The 17,405-nt window shown below is 45.4% G+C and overlaps 2 protein-coding genes across 6 annotated transcripts in view; both read left to right on the top strand.

The window, feature by feature from the left end:
* LOC118087121 (tumor necrosis factor receptor superfamily member 1B) overlaps positions 1-6,174 on the top strand; it is a 40,747-nt gene extending 34,573 nt beyond the window's left edge. The window contains exons 9-10 of one of the 2 annotated variants that reach the window (XM_035119472.2): positions 1,405-1,642; positions 2,688-6,174. In XM_035119472.2, the coding sequence (XP_034975363.2) occupies positions 1,405-1,642; positions 2,688-2,974 (525 nt within the window). In that variant the 3' untranslated portion in view covers positions 2,975-6,174. Of the gene's footprint in view, positions 1-1,404; positions 1,643-2,442; positions 2,621-2,687 lie in introns of those variants that run through there. The other variant, XM_035119473.2, reaches the window with a different exon arrangement.
* A 379-nt stretch (positions 6,175-6,553) lies between these two features.
* The window catches only part of VPS13D (vacuolar protein sorting 13 homolog D), a 132,692-nt gene continuing 121,840 nt past the window's right edge, over positions 6,554-17,405 (top strand). For all 4 annotated transcript variants that reach the window (XM_060276152.1, XM_060276154.1, XM_060276153.1 and 1 more), the window contains exons 1-6: positions 6,554-6,783; positions 11,739-11,909; positions 13,355-13,429; positions 13,783-13,973; positions 14,906-14,986; positions 16,477-16,593. In XM_060276152.1, the coding sequence (XP_060132135.1) occupies positions 11,813-11,909; positions 13,355-13,429; positions 13,783-13,973; positions 14,906-14,986; positions 16,477-16,593 (561 nt within the window). In that variant the 5' untranslated portion in view covers positions 6,554-6,783; positions 11,739-11,812. The remainder of the gene's footprint in view (positions 6,784-11,738; positions 11,910-13,354; positions 13,430-13,782; positions 13,974-14,905; positions 14,987-16,476; positions 16,594-17,405) is intronic.

Raw genomic sequence — 17,405 nt, 5'->3', positions numbered from 1 at the left:
CAGCCTCTCTTCCAATATAAAGGAAAGAATCTTGTATTTTCATCTCCAACTATACGACGCATGGGTGCTCCTCCCATAGCTGCCAAGTTATCCCTTTTTTAAAGGGATTTTCCATTATGCTGAATAGGCTTCCTCGCGAGAAAAGGGAAAACTTGGCAGCTATGGTTCTAGCATGAGCTGTATCTTTGTGATTGACATATTAGCTGTCCTTCTGTCCCAGTGGGGGACGGCATCTTGCCGAATCATCAGTTTCTTAAAGCAGCAGATTACCATAACTTCTCTATTAGAAACATTAGAAACATAATCAAGGATTTATAGGGGTTCACATGATCACATTCATTATGGCCCTTTGGGCCACTACACAAGAGCGTGGTGCTGATAGTGCCAAGGTTGCAGGTTCGATCCCCACATGGGTCAGCAGCATATTCCTGCATTGCAGGGGGGTTGGACTGGATGATCCTCAGGGCCCTTTCCGACTCTACAATTCTATGTTTCTACGTAATAACAGACTACCTAGGAAGGTGGCGGGTTCTCCTTCGTTGGAGGTTTTTAAACAGCGTTTGGAAGGTCATCTGTCAGGCATTCCAAAGCTGTGACTCCTGCATTGCCGAGGGTTGGGCTAGATAACGCCTTGGCTCCTTCCTTGGGAAGGATTAGCAGGAGGAAGCAAATAAATAAAAATAAGGACAAGAAGCAAGGAAAGACTACAGCACAACACATTACAATTGCTACACGGGGCAGAAAAATAACATTATATGGTCATCAGCCCTCAGCTAAATATTAACTGTGGCCTGCAGTTTGGGTTAGAGTATTTTAGTGATAATACTCAGGCAAAGGTGAATATAGATAATTACAACTCCTCCACACTGCATTGGTGAGTCGCTGACCTTTTTGAACCAGTGGGCACATTTCAAACGTTGTGTGTGTGTGTTGGAGGTGCCAGCCGCATAATGGCTGCCATGGTGTGGCGGGGCATAACGCAAAAAGGCTGCCATTAGGGATCATGGCATAACGTAAAATCAGAGAGGCAACCACCCCCGACCCTTTTACGCAGAGACTTTATTCCTGAATAATTCAAGCTTCTTGTTTCATTGAATGCCTTTAATGTACGGCTGGTCCTGGTTGTGGAGATAACATAATATTGATCTCTCTCACATACTGGTGCCAGCTAAACACAACAGGACTAAAAACAGACAAGGTGGCTACATCACGGCCACTCTCAATTCACATAAATTGTTTGAAAGGTACTTGCACCTTTTGCCTCATAACTTTCTGTTTAGGGGATTTTTTAATTTTTTTATTTAAATGAAAACTCTGTCAGGGGCACCTGCCGATGGTCAGTTACTTGAGCACAAAGTCGGTGTGTCTCTGAGTCTGACACCTCTGCCCTCCATTGCTTTCTAGCCGTTTTCGTGTCCCGAAAAAGCATCCACCAACAGGCCTCAGGACACCAACGCTCTGCAGGAGGAGCAGAATCTCCTTCAGGTCTCAGCCTCAAGCAGCGGGTCTTTAGATAGCCCACCAGCCTCTGAGAAAAGCAGCGGGGTCAGCAGCGAGGGCACTTTAAGCACCAACACAGAGAGGACTCAACAAAGATCTTCTCCATCAAATACCTGCGTGCATCACAGCGGTGCAAACTCAAGTAAGAAACTCCCCTGAGCATGCTGCTTGTACTCATTTATTCCATTTATCAGTTGCCCAATAGTAGTGTGGTTTAAATAGGTATATTGATCAGTTACAAAAGAAAAGAAAAATGAAAATATAGCAAGAAAGAAAACAAAGAATCAAAAATATAAAGCAGAAAGTATTCAAGGAAGGATGAAAGTGCAAAGGTCCAGTGCAGCTCCAAAGGGACAATAGAGTGTCCTCCTTACAAATAATAAAGATATCGGAAAATAAAAGTGTTCTCCCCCTGTGAGTTCTAGCATTATTGAGAATGAAGGTTCTATATAGCTTTAAACAAACCAGACATTTGCATGTATTGCTGCCAATGAGTAACCACCATGTGTGTGGTGTGCCTCAATATTTGTATAAGAAATAAAATCATGTTATATATCAGGCATCCCCAAACTGCGACCCTCCAGATGTTTTGGCCTACAACTCCCATGATCCCTAGCTAACAGGACCAGTGGTCGGGGAAGATGGGAATTGTAGTCCAAAACATCTGGAGGGCCGAAGTTTGGGGGTGCCTGTTATGTATATTAAAAATGGCCATTCAAGCTCTGCCCTTTAGACACTTTTAGTCTGTGAGCTCTCTTTTCAATAAAGGTAATTTGTTAAACCCTAGAATGCCAGCAATCCAAATGATTAACAAGATAGATTTCCCCTCCCCAACATATTATAAACAGAACACAGAAGTTTTTCCGAATCCAAATTATTAGGATTTGGCAATACAGTACAACCCTGGGCTGCTGTTGATGTAAGTTCTGTTTCTATGTACAGGTTCAAAAGCGCCAGGTAGAAAGATGGAGCAATCGTTTGTGTAATTATCGGAGCGATCTCAGCAAACACCTTCTTCCAAAATTCAGCCACCTTTCAGCCACCAAATCTCAGTCCCGCCATGTGTACTTATATGTACCGACCACACGGCAGCCCCTCCAACACAGTGAAGATGCACAAAGGAGAGCTATGGTGGAGTAAAGTGCCAGCTATAAATTGGTTTTGCCTTCTTATTTTTTTAATAACAGAGCAATCCGGCAGTGGGACACATGTCAATGTCAGTTGCACAGTCAGCATCTGCAACGCTTCGGACCACAGCTTGCCGTTCCACTTGCTGAATGCTCCGGGGGCCTCCGATTCCAGAGACTGCGCTTTGGCAGAAGACCTTCCCCTGTCGAAGGAAGAAAGCCCCTCGAAAAAGGAGAGCGGGACGCAGATTGCGGAAGAGGTTGAGGACAATATGGACGCGTTTGACCACAGCGTGGGGAAGGCACTTCCACTGAGCGTACAAGATGTGGGCATGAAGGCTACATGAGGGAGGCTTGTGGAGACTCGCCGAGTGTGGCACAGAAGTTTTTGTATGTTACAAATGGATCACAAGCCCGTCACGGGTTCTAAAGAATCTCAGGTGCTTCCTTAGCAATATATAAAAGGTGAAGAAAACGAACTTTGTGAGAAATATACATACAGTATTGGAATTCCAGGATTTGTCGGTGACTAAAGATGCAGATTCTGGAGTGTGGTGATCACCACGTTGCCCCAAAATCACACCTATAGTGATATGGTGCTCTGATTCCGTGGCCAGCTGACACCCCAAAATGTGTCCCCCCCCCCGGTGCCTCCATCCCACCTTTTACTTTCCATCACCTCCTAGTTTGCCCCCTTCCTGCTTTTTGGCCTACGTGTATTATTTTCGCTTAGGGTGCAGGAAGTCCTGGGTTCAAATCCCAGACAAGCTCTGCCCAGGGTGTGGAGAAATGCTGCCTGTGTTTTTAGCAACTGGAAAAGAGCTGTTGCTCTGTGGTGAAACCATGCGCTTTGCGTGCAGACGGTCCCAGGTTCAGTCCCCAGCATCTCCAGACGGGGCTGTGAATGCTCCTGTCTGAAACCTTGGAGGGCCACTGTTAGTCATTGTGTAGATGAACCAGATGGATTAATGGTCTGACCATAAGTCAGCTTCCTGTGGGAGCGTATACAGAGCACATGCATTGCATGCAAATAACTCCAAGTCCAATCTTTGGTATCTCCGGGTAGGGCTAGGAATGTCCCGTCTGAAAACCTGGAGAGCCGCTGCCGGTCAGTGTTGACAATACTGAGGTAGATGGACTTGGTAAAAGGCAGCTTCCTGTGGTCATTTGGGGCATCTACAACTTAGTGGCAGATCACATGCATTGTTCCCTAAAGGTCCGAGGCAAACTTAGGTAGCTTGGAAAGGCTCCTGCCCCATCCCTGGAGAGCTGCCGCCGGTCAGTGTCAACAATACTGAGCTGGATCTGACCCGGAAAAGGTGTCTCCCTATGGCTAAGTTATCCAATCTAAGCAGAAGGCTGGGTTTTCAGTCACACTTCCAGAGGCCCAGGCCTGTAAGATGGCTGCAATTTGATTGCAAATGTTTTCCTTCCAAACAGGTTTCCATTGTTCAATAGGGATGATGAATTTGTTTTTCAAAACTTTTTTAAATTCAATATACTGTAGTTTTCCAGAATTTTAGTCTGCATTCTTTTCCATTTATGTTATTGTGTGCAGTTGCTGTAATAAATAAATAAATAAAGGAATGTAATATATCACTGAGTGGGGAGAGAAAGCAGTTTTATTAAAAAAAAAAGAGAGGGAATTTTAGTCATCTGTGCACGAGAAAGCTTCAGTTGCAAGTGTTCAACACTTTCTACCTCCCAGCGCTGTGGGTTAAACCACAGAGTCTAGGGCTTGCCGATCAGAAGGTCGGCAGTTCAAATCCCCGCGACGGGATGAGCTCCCGTTGCTCGGTCCCAGCTCCTTCCAACCTAGCAGTTCGAAAGCACCTCAAAGTGCAAGTAGATAAATAGGTACCGCTCCAAGCGGGAAGATAAACAGCATTTCCGTGTGCTGCTCTGGTTCACCAGAAGCGACTTTGTCATGCTGGCCATATGTCCTGGAAGCTGTATGCCGGCTCCCTCGGCCAATAGAGTGAGATGAGCGCCACAACCCGAGTCGGTCACGACTGGACCTAATGGTCAGGGGTCCCTTTACCTTTATGTCCCTTACACATGCTTGCTTGTGAGACGCCTTGGAGGAAAAAAAGTGAAGAATTTTGCTTTGCCTTTCAAATGAATGGTCTCTCCTGATCCTATCGTTGCGTTGGAGGAGCAGCTGCTTTGCATGCAGAAGGTCTTAGGTTCAATCCCCGGCATCTCCAGGTAGCGCTGGGAGGGACCCCTATTTGAAACCTGGGTTTTTTTTTCAGTGCAGAAAGCTCTGAGCTAGAAGGACCCAAAAGTCCTCTCCATCTATGATTTTGAACCATCTTGATAACCCCCCGTGAAATGAAACTAGGCTTTGCATAGCATAACCATTTTCGTTGTTGGTATGACATATAAGGAAGAACCCTCAAGCTTTGCCAGTGTCTGTTGGGCCTGTGCTCTCCCGACAGGCCAAAGTACCAAAACCCCGCAGGTGGGACAAGCAGATCTATCGCTTTATGTTACATCTAAATAAATCTGACTGGGACATCTATTGTGTGGTAATTTTGAGTGGCTTCCACATCTTCACACACTCAGATCTTCACATGGCATTCATCGTAATGGGAGGCAGTAAAACGGGGCACTCAGCAGCACCAGAGGAAAGCAGGGGGCTTAACCTGTGCTCTGTTGCCCTAGTGCAAACAAAGCTGGTACTGATGGGGCAAACAAATGACTAATGGGAAGACTTATAAAGACCCCACAAGCAAATCAGGATGAATGCTCCTTGTCATATGTGAGGTCTACCTGGCATTATTCAGCGCCAGGCAAAAACTTGGCTTTTCCACCAGAACTTTGATGGGCTGAGCCGATTTATGTTTTTATGTTATTTTACTGTTGTCGTTTGGTGCATGTGTGCTGTTTGAATTACAAAAGTATTAATGCTTTATATAACTTCTTTGTATTATGTGTTATAAAATCATATTGGGGGGGGGGGTTCAGGACACCATTACTAATGAACAGAGAGGGGTGACCGAATCTGACAGCTGCAGTTACCCAGAATCCCTCGCAACACCACCTTCTTCGCCTCTGCTCCACTCCAGAGACCCACGCCAGAGATTTACATATTAAATGTAAATATCTCTCTTTTTTTACTTGATTAGGTTTTGGGAGCAGGGGGCAGGGTCCAGGATGCTCAGATTACTGCCACCAGACCTCCCCTTTCATGATGTATCTATGATGAATTTAGGGAGGGCGGTCTTGGGCTACATCCCTTCTGTGATGTATGGGTGATGGGGTGGGCTGAAACCAATTTCAAATTTCTATTTAAGGGCAGGACACCTTTGTTTGGGGTTCCTTCCTTGCTCTCCTGCGTGAGGGGAAGGACCCTGTAACAGCAAAAATAAAGGCTTTGCTTCTCAAAATTCTCTGGTTCGCCTCTGTTATATTCTCCAACCGATGGAGAACCAAATAAGGGCTCTTGTGTACCCCATAAGGGAATAAGAGCAGGTTTTTGCTTATTACATCAACGACCCCTTCTAACAAATTAAGCTACGCCAGCGCAGCTTCTATCCCGCCGTTCTACAACAATGTTAAGGTGCGCCTGCGCACAGCACTGCAGCCTGAACCGGGCGGCCTCCGTTGCCACGACAACCGAGAGCTTCCCCCCCCCCGGGCCACGCCCGCTTTCCCCGGCCTCCCAACAATGGCGTTCGGTAAACGCCGGCCCGGCCGACGGATCCGATCGACGGCTCTGCGTCCCGCTTCTCGGCCTGCGCCGTCGCTCTGCGCTCGACCTGACGCAGGCCGAAGGTAGGCGGGCCCGGCACGGCTCACACAGCGAGCGCAGGACGGCGGCCCGCGAGGATTGTCAGGTACGCTCGCCCCTCTCTCTCGCGCGCGCGCCGGGGACGGAAGGGCAAAGGGAAGTAAGTGGCCGTCACTCGACGTCGCCGGAAGTGCTGAGGCGGGAGGCAGCGGCGGAGGAGAAGGAGACTCGGCGCAGGCCCGCCTGGGCTGCCCTGTCCTTTCCCCTCCCTTTGGCTGGCGAGGAGGTGACTTTCTCGCTACGCCTGATGGGAAAAGGGGGCGGGGCCCGATAGCTTCGCACTTGGTTTTGGCTTCGCACGTCCATATATCTCCAGAGTGTTGGGCTTCTCCCCCCTCCCTTTCACAACAACCCCGTGAGGTAGGTCCGTGCGATTAGCGTCTTCCTATTCTCTTTTCCCCCTCCTCCCCCACCATGTTGTCGTTGGGGAGAATAGTATGCCCCCCCCATTGGCATTGCTTCGTACCAATTCTTCTCTCGGTGTCCGTCTGCGAAAAACCCTGTGAGGTCGGCCGGTAGAAGGAGCTTCTTCCCATTTCACCCTCCTTTAGTATTCGTGTGCTGTTTGCGTCGTGGAAAACGGTTCACCTGTCCTAGCCTTTCTCGAGTCTATATGGTGCTTTAATCAATGGTGCCCGTCTCATTTGTTGAAATTATGTGTTAAGTTAATTTATTACTTAGCTATGCTGCACTTATACCCAGCATGTGTGTGTGTGTGTATAACAATATTTTTTTATTTATATCCCACATGGACAGCCTACAACGCAAATAAAAACATAAGCTGGAAAAACATAAGCATGTGAGCTGGAAAGGCTCTCTGAACAGAGCAGCTTACACAAAGTCACTTCTTATAAGGCTGTCAGGCGAACAAGGAATGGCAATGGAGGGAAAGGGAATAGAAGGGAGAAAGGAAGGAAAAGCAATTTCAGGCACAAGCTCTTAAGGTTACAACCAATGTCAGTGGCGTTTCTGGCTGTCTTCTCCTTGATAATGAGCACTCTTTCCCCCAGATCAGATCCAGGAGCAGTGAAGGTAACAACACCCAAGTCAGGAGGACAGTAGCTCCTGCTGCACGTTTCCCCCAGGCAGCTGGCTTGATACATCCCTGTGAGGTCTGTCAGTACAATGAGCATATTCACATTTTCCCCCTCAACCCATACCCCCTCCCCATTGTTGCGGGTGGGAGAATAATAGCATTTTAATTTGTTTCTAGTGGTTTCTGCATAATGATTAGTATTTAGTATATTATGTCCACATTGCAGCAGCCCTGGGTAGGGGCAGGTAGGATTCTTCCCATTCTTTCTATCTCTCTCTCCCCCTGCCCACCCCCACTTCTTGTAGCTTGGAAGAGTAGCAGTTGCTTAGTGCTTTCAAGCATCAAAAGTGCTTCATGTCTATTATCGTGGTGTCATAGTTACAATAGCCTTCAGAAGTAAGGTCATAGTATTATCCTAGGTATAGCTGATTGATGATGGTATAGCATAGAAGGTTGTAGCTTCCTTATGGACAGTCTAAGGACTTCTGTGATACCGCAATTCATATGAATCATTTTGGGACAGACGAAACGTGTTCACGCACATCACATAGTTAAACTATGGAACTTGCTCCCACATGATGTAACAGCAGCCACCAACCTAGATGGCTTTGAAAGTGGATTACACAAATTCATGGATGATTTTGGTTACTGGCCCCAATGGCTGTGTGATTATCCCCCTGCCCAAGACAGTATGCCTTTGAATACTAGTTGTTGGGTTTCATAAGTGAGGAGAGTGCTATCGCTCTCAAGTCCTGTTTGCGAGCATCCCATAATGTGCATCTGGTTGGTCTCTGAAAAACAGATGTAGGACTAAATGAGCCTTTGGTCTGATCTAGCAGGACTCTTCTTATGTCTAGTTGACTTCTGTGGGAAGCTGGACTAGATAGGCCTTTTGTCAGATCGAGCAGGATTCATCTTATAGAGCTTTTTAATCACATCCATTATCCTCTTTCCAAGTGTACACCAAAGCTGTTTTGCAGGCTATTATTATGCTATTATTATCCCACATATAGCATTTATGTAGGTCAGAAGTTTTTTAGATCCTTTATCTTAGTGTTACTCTTACAACAATGCTATGGGTAATAACCCCATTGGCTGATTTGACAGGAACAAAGAATGGCCCTCCACAGACCACAAAGTGACTTCATGGCAGATACAAGATTTGAACCTGGAATTAGTTGATTTCTTGCCAAATCTCTTGGCTTCTATGCTACACTAGCTGTCACCTAAAATACTTCATATTGCAAAACTATTATTAGACATGGCTTTATTATTTATTGTTGCGTTTGATGAATTAGATTCTGGTGTAAAAGGGTTGGTGACTCTTTCAAGAACAGATTAACTGTTCTAAAATTTGGTTCTTTGAGGATGCTGATGTATACTATTTCTCTTGCTTTGTTTGTTCATTGCCAGTTGGGACAGGATAGTTCTTCTCACTCTGGATTATTTTCCCTTCTATTGCATTCTTAGGCGGAAATGGTATCTGTACACAACTCATTAATTTCTCCATCAACTAGTTAATACAATCACTCAGTGCATTTGACAAAGTGGGCTTTGCCCTACGAAAGCAGGTGCCTGAACTTATTTCTCAGTTGCAAGGTGCACCACACTTGGTGGTTTTACTGCCACATAGCTAACACAGCTACCTTTCTAGAATGCATCTTGTATTTCAGATTTGGAGGTGAGATTGCTGAGACTGAGAGAAAACGGGTTAGTGGAAGAAAAGGCCTGGCTTTGGGTGAACAGTGTTTTCCCCTTTATTTCTTATAACTAGTTTTGTTGGCCCAAGACAGGTTTGGACTTGTGAGCAGTGCAATGCTGTTTGTAACACACTTATTTTGAAAGGGAGGCAAGTTCATAAATAGTCTGAAGAATTTGGGGAAAGTCGAAAGTTCCACTAGAACCTCCACGAACTTGGATATTCATAAAGTAGATCTTTGGACCTGAGTCACTAAGTAGTAGTATTGTGACATCGATATACTATAGTGGTGTAATTAAGAAGAAGACCGATCCCTGCCTGTGTAAAGAATTACAAAATTAAGGTTACAATTGCAAAAACAGAAAGCATTCCCAAATGTGCCTTCTAGTTAATAGCAGTAATTAGAAGATAATAGAATCTGTGCAAAAGTCTGGGCTGCATCCCAAGCGGGCTCAGATTCTTGAGGTGATGAAATAACTGATTGATTCCCCCCGCCTGCTCCCTGGCTCTCTGCAGAGTTAATCTGATTCTGCTTTGAGTCTGGATATTGATCCTAGTCCTTATCGCATGGCAGTGACATCATTGGTATATACCAGAGCCTGCAGTGACCCCTCCTGTAGCCTTAAACCCTACTTTGGGCTACTGGAATAACTTTGTGTAAGAGTACTGCACATACGGGACGCGGGTGGCACTGTGGGTTAAACCACAGAGCCTAGGGCTTGCCGATCGGAAGGTCGCCAGTTCAAATCCCCGCGACGGGGTGAGCGCCCGTTGCTTGGTCCCAGCTCCTGCCCACCTAGCAGTTCGAAAGCAAGTAGATAAATAGGTACTGCTCTGGCGGGAAGGTAAACAGCGTTTCCGTGCGCTGCTCTGGTTTGCCAGAAGCGGCTTAGTCATGCTGGCCACATGACCTGGACCATGCCGGCTTCCTCGGCCAGTAAAGCGAGATGAGCACCGCAACCCCAGAGTCTGTTACGACTGGACCTAACAGTCAGGGGTCCCTTTACCTTTACTGCACATAGCATTGACCTTTGCAGTTTTACTAACTAACTTGAACATGTTAGCCAGATCGTAATCAATTTAGGGCATCAGGAAGGTTTTTGGAAAGTTCATATGGTTGGCAGTGACCCACTTTCTGTCCAGATGTTGGATCACAACAGGGACTCTGGATGGGTCAAAACATGTGACTGGGCTTGGTCGCCTATGATAATACATGGGGCACAGTGGGAGTGCTGCATTTCCACACCAAATGAGTTCAACGTCATTCATTAATTCTCTCTCTCTCTCTCTCTCATATACCCACCAAACACCCAGAATAAAGAAAGGCTTATAAAACAGATCAACTTGATCCCCTCCCCCTTTTTCCTTTTTCTGATGAGGCTGCATTTTAATTTTAATGTTGTTTTTAATCTTGTTTTTAAGCTGTATTTTAATTAACTGTTTTTATATTTGGTGTTAGCCGCCCTGAGTCCGGTCTTGGCTGGGGAGGATGGGGTATAAATAAAATTTATTATTATGACCTGGAAGCTGTACGCCGGCTCCCTTGGCCAATAAAGCGAGATGAGCACCACAAGCCCAGAGTCATCTGCGACTGGACCTAACGGTCAGGGGTCCCTTTACCTTTACCTTTACATTTGCCAATGAGGGTTTTGCAGTCTGCAGAGAGCAAAACTGGGGAAACAAGTAGTGGCTTGGGAAGTGGGTGGGCCCTATTCAGGTGCAGAGGCAGGAAGAGCATCAGGAAAGGAATTTTAAAATGGTGTGGTTTGCTCCCACGTGTTGGGACTGGGGATGGGGAAAATGGCAGCATTATTGACTCAGAGGCAGTGACTGGTGCTGCAACTTACTAGCTCAGGCTTCCTCAAACTCGGCCCTCCAGATGTTTTGATACTACAATTCCCATAATCCCTGACCACTGGTCCTGCTAGCTAGGGATCATGGGAGTTGTAGGCCAAAAACATCTGGAGGCCCAAGTTTGAGGAAGCCTGTATTAGCTTAATAGGAGAAACAACTCATATCGGGAATGCTGGCAAGGTGTTTGTAAGGAGTAAAATTCTACAGCAGGCACCCCCAAACTGCGGCCCTCCAGATGTTTTGGCCTACAACTCCCATGATCCCTAGCTAACAGGACCAGTGGTCGGGGAAGATGGGAATTGTAGTCCAAAACATCTGGAGGGCCAAAGTTTGGGGATGCCTGTTCTACAGCTTTTTAGGAACAGAGGAAGTTGCCTTAGAAGGAGTCAGACCATTGGTCCATCTAGCTAGTATTGTCTGCTGTGGCTAACAGTAGTTGCTCTCCAGGCTTTCAGGCAGGGGACCTTCCCAGATTTACCTGAAAATACTGGGGACTGAACCTGGATTTCAACCCATGGGCGGGTCCATAAGGGAGGCTGTGGCCTTTTAAGACCTGGGCCTTTCTCCATGCAGGGTGCATGCTCTGTGCCTGGGCTAGCTATGGCTCCTTGCTGGATACTGCTGGACAGTATTCATTGTTGCTGTGATAACGGTGGCTGCATTTAGCAGCTTTCGTGTACAGTATGTGCCTTTGAGGTTAAATTCCTCCTTCTGCGTTTCATGCAGATCCCTCTTAACTATGGAAGAGAGCAACCAGGAATGAGAGAGCAGTCCTTGCTACCCTTTCCCAAGAAGTAGTCATGTTGGAGGGATTAATAGCCTGGGTTCTCAACAACTACCTCGGCAAGTATGTCAGCAACCTGAACACAGATCAACTGTCAGTAGCTCTTCTGAAAGGTAAGGCACATGAATGTTACAAATAGAACTAATTTCATTTAAAGCATGCCATACATTTGTCAGAGTCTGTTTCCATGTTCTGCCATGGAACCAGTATAGAAATAGAGGAGGATTCAAATATACACCTTAGGTTCAAACACACACCTTTATTTAAAGCATTTTTATTCCACTCTTCAGCCAGTAAAGGTCCTTAGAGCAGTTTACAGGTGTCAATGATAAGACTGCAACTGTCCTCAGGCTTATGATTTAAAAGGCACAACACAAAGGGCAGGAGGAAAAAAGACAAGCCTGGGCACTATTTCTTATGTATCAGAGTTCTTGTAATGAGCAGCCAGAATGGAATGATTTCAAGGAGGAGAAGTCAATGGTCTTTCATCAGAGCCAGTGGCGAGACCCTGTAGTTCCATCTCTTCCTGTCCTATAGCTTAATGGAATCACATTTGCCTCTGAAGCTTTGGGCAAGCTGGCATCTCCCAGTCTATTTCTCACTGTTGTGATGTGGCCAAATTACCACTCTGAGATTCTTAGGAGAAGGGCAGAAAACAAATGATGGGTTGCATTCATTGCTGGTCTTACTTGGAGTAGACCCATTGAAGTTAATGGACATGGTTAACATAGGTCAGAAGTTTTCAACCGTTTTGTGTCCATGGTTCCCTTGACCAATTACATTATTTCTGTGGCACCACTGTGGGACTCAGAAGCACAGTTATGTCACCCCTTGCCTCTCACCCATTTTTGAACACTTCACTTGTGGAGTGTTTCCTCCCCTCCTTGGGAGTCCTCTGGGCAGCCACTGTCACCGCCCCTAGTTTCTGAGCTGCCCAAACCCCTGCCCCAAAGAGAGGTGCCTCCTCACACTGCCTCACAGGGGCCGGGACTTGTTTGTTCATTCCCAATAGCAAGGGCTGGCAGACTGGCTGGCTGGGCTCCCTCATCCACTTGTTTGCTTACTTCAAGGCCACCTCAGCTCCTGGTACCCAGCACCCCCTGGTCAGCCCTAGAGACAACTGGGGAGCCTGTAGCCAGGACTTCTGCAACAAACAGCTGTGCAAGCCTTTGGAAGACAGGGATGCGAGAGAGCATCAGAGAAGGGAGGGAAGGAAAGAGGGACAGAGGCCAGTGTTGCCTGTGGCACCCCTGGCCACCATTCAAGGCACCCTAGGGTGCCATGGCACACTGGATGAAAACCACTGACATAGACCCATTGATTTCAGTGGGTCTGCTCTGAGTACTACTAGTATTGGATACAACCTGTAACTTTTACCTTTAGAGATGCTTAGTTGGTTTTGGTATTTCAGACCTGCTTGCTTTTTTTGGGGGGGACGGACGGACGATGAGTTGTTGTGCTATCTTTTAATATATTTCTCATTACCTCACTTCTCTATACTATGATGAAACAGGAGTCTTTTCCCTTCAGAATCTGCTTTGCTGATTTGTTCTTGCAGGTGCTGTAGAATTGGAAAATTTACCACTCAAGAAAGAGGCCTTGAAGGATTTGCTGCCTTTTGAGGTCAAAGCTGGTATGTTTTAGAAGTGTGCTTCTGCAGCTGTTGAAGTGTTATATTCACTGGAACATCTTTGTAAGAAAGTTCTTATTATAGTGACCCGGTGGTTTTAAAACAATAAATTGGCAGTGAATCTCAGCGGCTTCCAGTGACTTTAAGCAGCATGATCATCACATTTTGCAATAATGCTTGTCACGAAAGTGACATTTATATTCCTTACCTGTATGTATGGAATTTATATGCATTACATTGTTGCCTTATTGGCTCTGCTGGCACCCCACGGGTTTTTGTTTTTTTCAAGTGAATGGGAAGCTTGAGAGGGAAGATGTTTCTATATGTACTGACATTGTTCTCCTTGGCAATTGTAGGCTTCATTGGCAAGATAACACTACAGATACCATTTTATCGCCCTCATGTTGATCCATGGGTGATATCGGTATCGAAATTACACCTCATTGGCTCACCGGAAAAGCAAGAAGATTTCGATGAAGAAAAAGAGAGGCTGTTTGAAAGAGAAAGCAAGGCAGCTATTTTATTAGCACTGGAAGAAAAATGGAAAGTGAGTTGCTTTGGGGCTTTGAATGAAACTATCTCTGCATTTAGGGAAATTACTTTAAAACCACAAATCAAATTCCTTCTGGCTAGATCCAGAAAACCGAATTCTTGTTTCTCTTAAAATAAAATGGCATGGCCTTGGAAGGCAATGTGCATACACACAAGTGGTGCCTTTTTCTATAAACAATAATAAATAGTTTTTTAAAAAACAAAACCCCCCACATAATTTACTCATGATTTCTCTTTCCATTAACTGTGACCTGATTTTGTTGGCTACAGTGAGGAACTTGGCTATTGTATATTCTTTGATCTTAGAGCTATAGCCTAATAGTACATTCATCTATGTTTCCCAAATTCAGAAAGTGTACTGGGGAAAGATAATAAAGTGTTTTCTGCCCACTAAAAAGGCTGGATGAAGCCAGTCTTGCCTTCCTAGGGAGAGAATTTGCTAATCGGGGTGGTGCCACAGCAAAGACCCTGTTTCACATTCGCACCAACAAAATCTCTTGGTAACGGGACATGCAGTAGGCCCTTGGAAGATTATCTCAACCAATGGGCAGGTCCATATGATAGGAGGTCTTTCAAACATCTTGGTTGTTTAGGGGGCTGTCGGTAAGCAACAGCACTTTATTACACATCAGGATTGGGGAGTCTGGGGCTTCTTCATGTTGTTGTGTTAGCCAGCATAGCCAATGGTTAGAGATCACGGACTTTCTTAGCCCAGAAACATCTGTAGGATCACAAGTTCTCCATCTCCGTTATAGACAGTTAAATGTTCAAACATGAGAAATTGGTGGCTGATTTTGATTAAGAGCCTACAAGTGTTCAGGAATATCTCCTCTCCTCTCCTCTCCTCTAGCTTAGTCCACAAAGCCACTTGTAGGTGTTATTTTCATACTTGCACAAGATTGAATCCCTCCTCTTCCTCTCTTTCAGAAAGAGCGGGAAGAGACAGCAGAATCTTACTGGTATTCGGTCACCGCATCTGTCGTCGCACGGATCGTAGAAAACATAGAAGTAAGTTGGATCGGTGGGCAGTCTCCTCCCTGCACCTGCCATCAGCTTAATTGTGTGCAAGCAGAGGAAAAGTTTCCTTCCCCCTGAACACATTCTCGGGTTGCTGCAGCAAGCACTGCATATAGGAGAGGAAATCTTGTGAATGGATGATGAGTGCCTGTGGGGATCATAATTATATGATTGATGGATTATAGGGAACATGCCTTCATGACATTTAAAACCGGGGGCGGGGGCAACTTGGATCAGATGTGGCCCTTGATGTGCCTCACCATTTGACCTGCAATTTCCCCTCTCCAACCTTCAAAGAAACTGAAGATTAAGCTGCAGCTATCCTAATGCCGTTATACAAATCTATAGTGCAACCACTTTTGGAACACGCTGTGCATTTCTGGTTGCTTCAGCTCAAGAAGGATATTGTAGAATAGAATTGAAAGGGGTTCAGGAAAGAGGAACCAAAATGATCAAGCAGATGTAGCGGAGAAATTTGGGGCTTTTTAGTTTAGAGAAAAGAAAAGTAAGATGTGGCATGATAGCAATTTATAACATTATGCATGGCATGGAGAGAGTGGGCAGATTTTTCTCCCTCTCTCGCAATAAGTTGCAGGCATCTAGTGAAACTGAATGTTTGAAGATTCGGGACAGATAAAATAAAGCACTTCTTTGCATGGTGCGTAGTTAAACCGCGGAGCTCACTCCCACAGGAGGTGGTGAGAGCCACTAACTTGGATGGCTTTAAAAGCGGATTGGGCAAGTTTATGGAGGATAACACAGTGGCCGCTAGCCATGATGGTTATGCTCTGCTTCCGGAGTCTGAGACAGTCATCCTTCTGAATACCAGTTGCTGGAAACCACAGGAGGGGGGGGGCAGTGCTCTTGTGGTCAGGTCCAGCTAAAGAGGAGGGTTCAGGCTTGTTTTTGGCACTGTGTTTAAAAAGATGCTTGGAATTGGAAGTATAGCATCCTTGCAAGAACACTCCCCTACAGCTGGGGAGGAGAGCAGTAGATTGGTCCAAATCTCATTCTGGCACATACAATATATTCTCTGGTACAAGATCCCAGTCATTGTGAGGAGCAACAGAGTTCTGGTGGCCACAGATTGTTGTTGTTGTTTTGGCTACCAAGGCCAGCAAAATTAACAAATAAGCCAACCTGTAATTTCCTCTACAAAAAGATGACTTGGGTGTTACTTCATTTTGAGTAGGAGGGAGGCGATTTAGGCGGTTCTTTTGAGCACCAAGGAAGATTTTACTGTAGCAAATAATGAAGTGCAAAGAGTGTTGCCGCTGAGCATGCGACTGTGTAGCATGAGCAAATGTTATGCAGTATATTACGCCTGACTGGAACCTTTAGTCCTTTTTGGTGATTGACCAGCATTTTCCCATTTAAGACAGTGTTCCATCCATGTCATGTGTTTAAAACCTTTTGTTAGCCATAAGTTTGCACCTGCTAACTGAAGGGAACCTCCCCTTCTCCCTCTTATCCTCCTTCAGTTAAACATTCAAGATGTCCACCTGAGGTTTGAGGATGGTGTCACAAATCCTTCACAGCCGTTTGCGTTTGGAGTCTGCATAAAAAATGTATCTGTGCAAAATGCCGTAAATGAGCCGGTGAGTCAATGCTGTGTTGTGTAAAGTGCTTTAAAAAATGCCACTGGTTTCCATGGATGGAATATTAAGCAGGAAAAGTCTGAATTCAACTAAAGGATGTGTGTGTTCAAGAACAGTGGTTTGATTCAGGTCTGAGGCAGAGACAGATTAAATAGTGATTTTCACTTAGGATAGATCGGCTAGTGAACGTGTTGTCTTCTCATTTTTCTTTTTGGCTCTCTCCTGTAGCAAGTGATTTGATTTATGTTATTTGTTGTAGAAGTACCTTGTACTATAGTAGTCTTCAACCTTCTCAGACTCAGAACCCACCCTAATTTTTATGGCTGTATTGCTGCTACTGTGACCGGCATTAAGTCAAGCTGTGACCTGGTAACAGGTCCTGGCCACCAATTAAAGTTCAGTGCAATCGATCTTTTGTTGTTGTCTCTGGCAGCATGATCTGGGTTGCATTTTCTGTGTGTATTGGTCATTAATGCTTAGATTATGAAGACACCTCGAAGGCATGTCTTCAGCATGTCTGCAGAAACATTTTTTATTGTTTTCAGAATTTGTAAAGATCTATCATTTTATGATTTCATTGAAACGGTTTTGTTGTTTTTAGAACATACCGTACTTTTCTGTGTATAGCATGCCCCCATGTATAAGACACCCCTTATTTTTGGGGACTAAAATAAAAAAAATGGGGAAAGGATTGCTTTTGGGGGAAGAGCTTTTTTGGGGGAGGATTGACCAGCGTTGTTGAGGGTTTTTTGGGGGGGGGGTTTGCAGAAAATCACTCACCCAACTGACAAACACTAACAATCGCAAGCAAC

Source organism: Zootoca vivipara, chromosome 6, assembly GCF_963506605.1.
Source record: "Zootoca vivipara chromosome 6, rZooViv1.1, whole genome shotgun sequence".
NCBI classification, from domain to species: domain Eukaryota; kingdom Metazoa; phylum Chordata; class Lepidosauria; order Squamata; family Lacertidae; genus Zootoca; species Zootoca vivipara.
The sequence above is the reverse complement of the archived record's forward strand: the minus strand, read 5'-3'. Positions and strand labels throughout refer to the sequence as shown.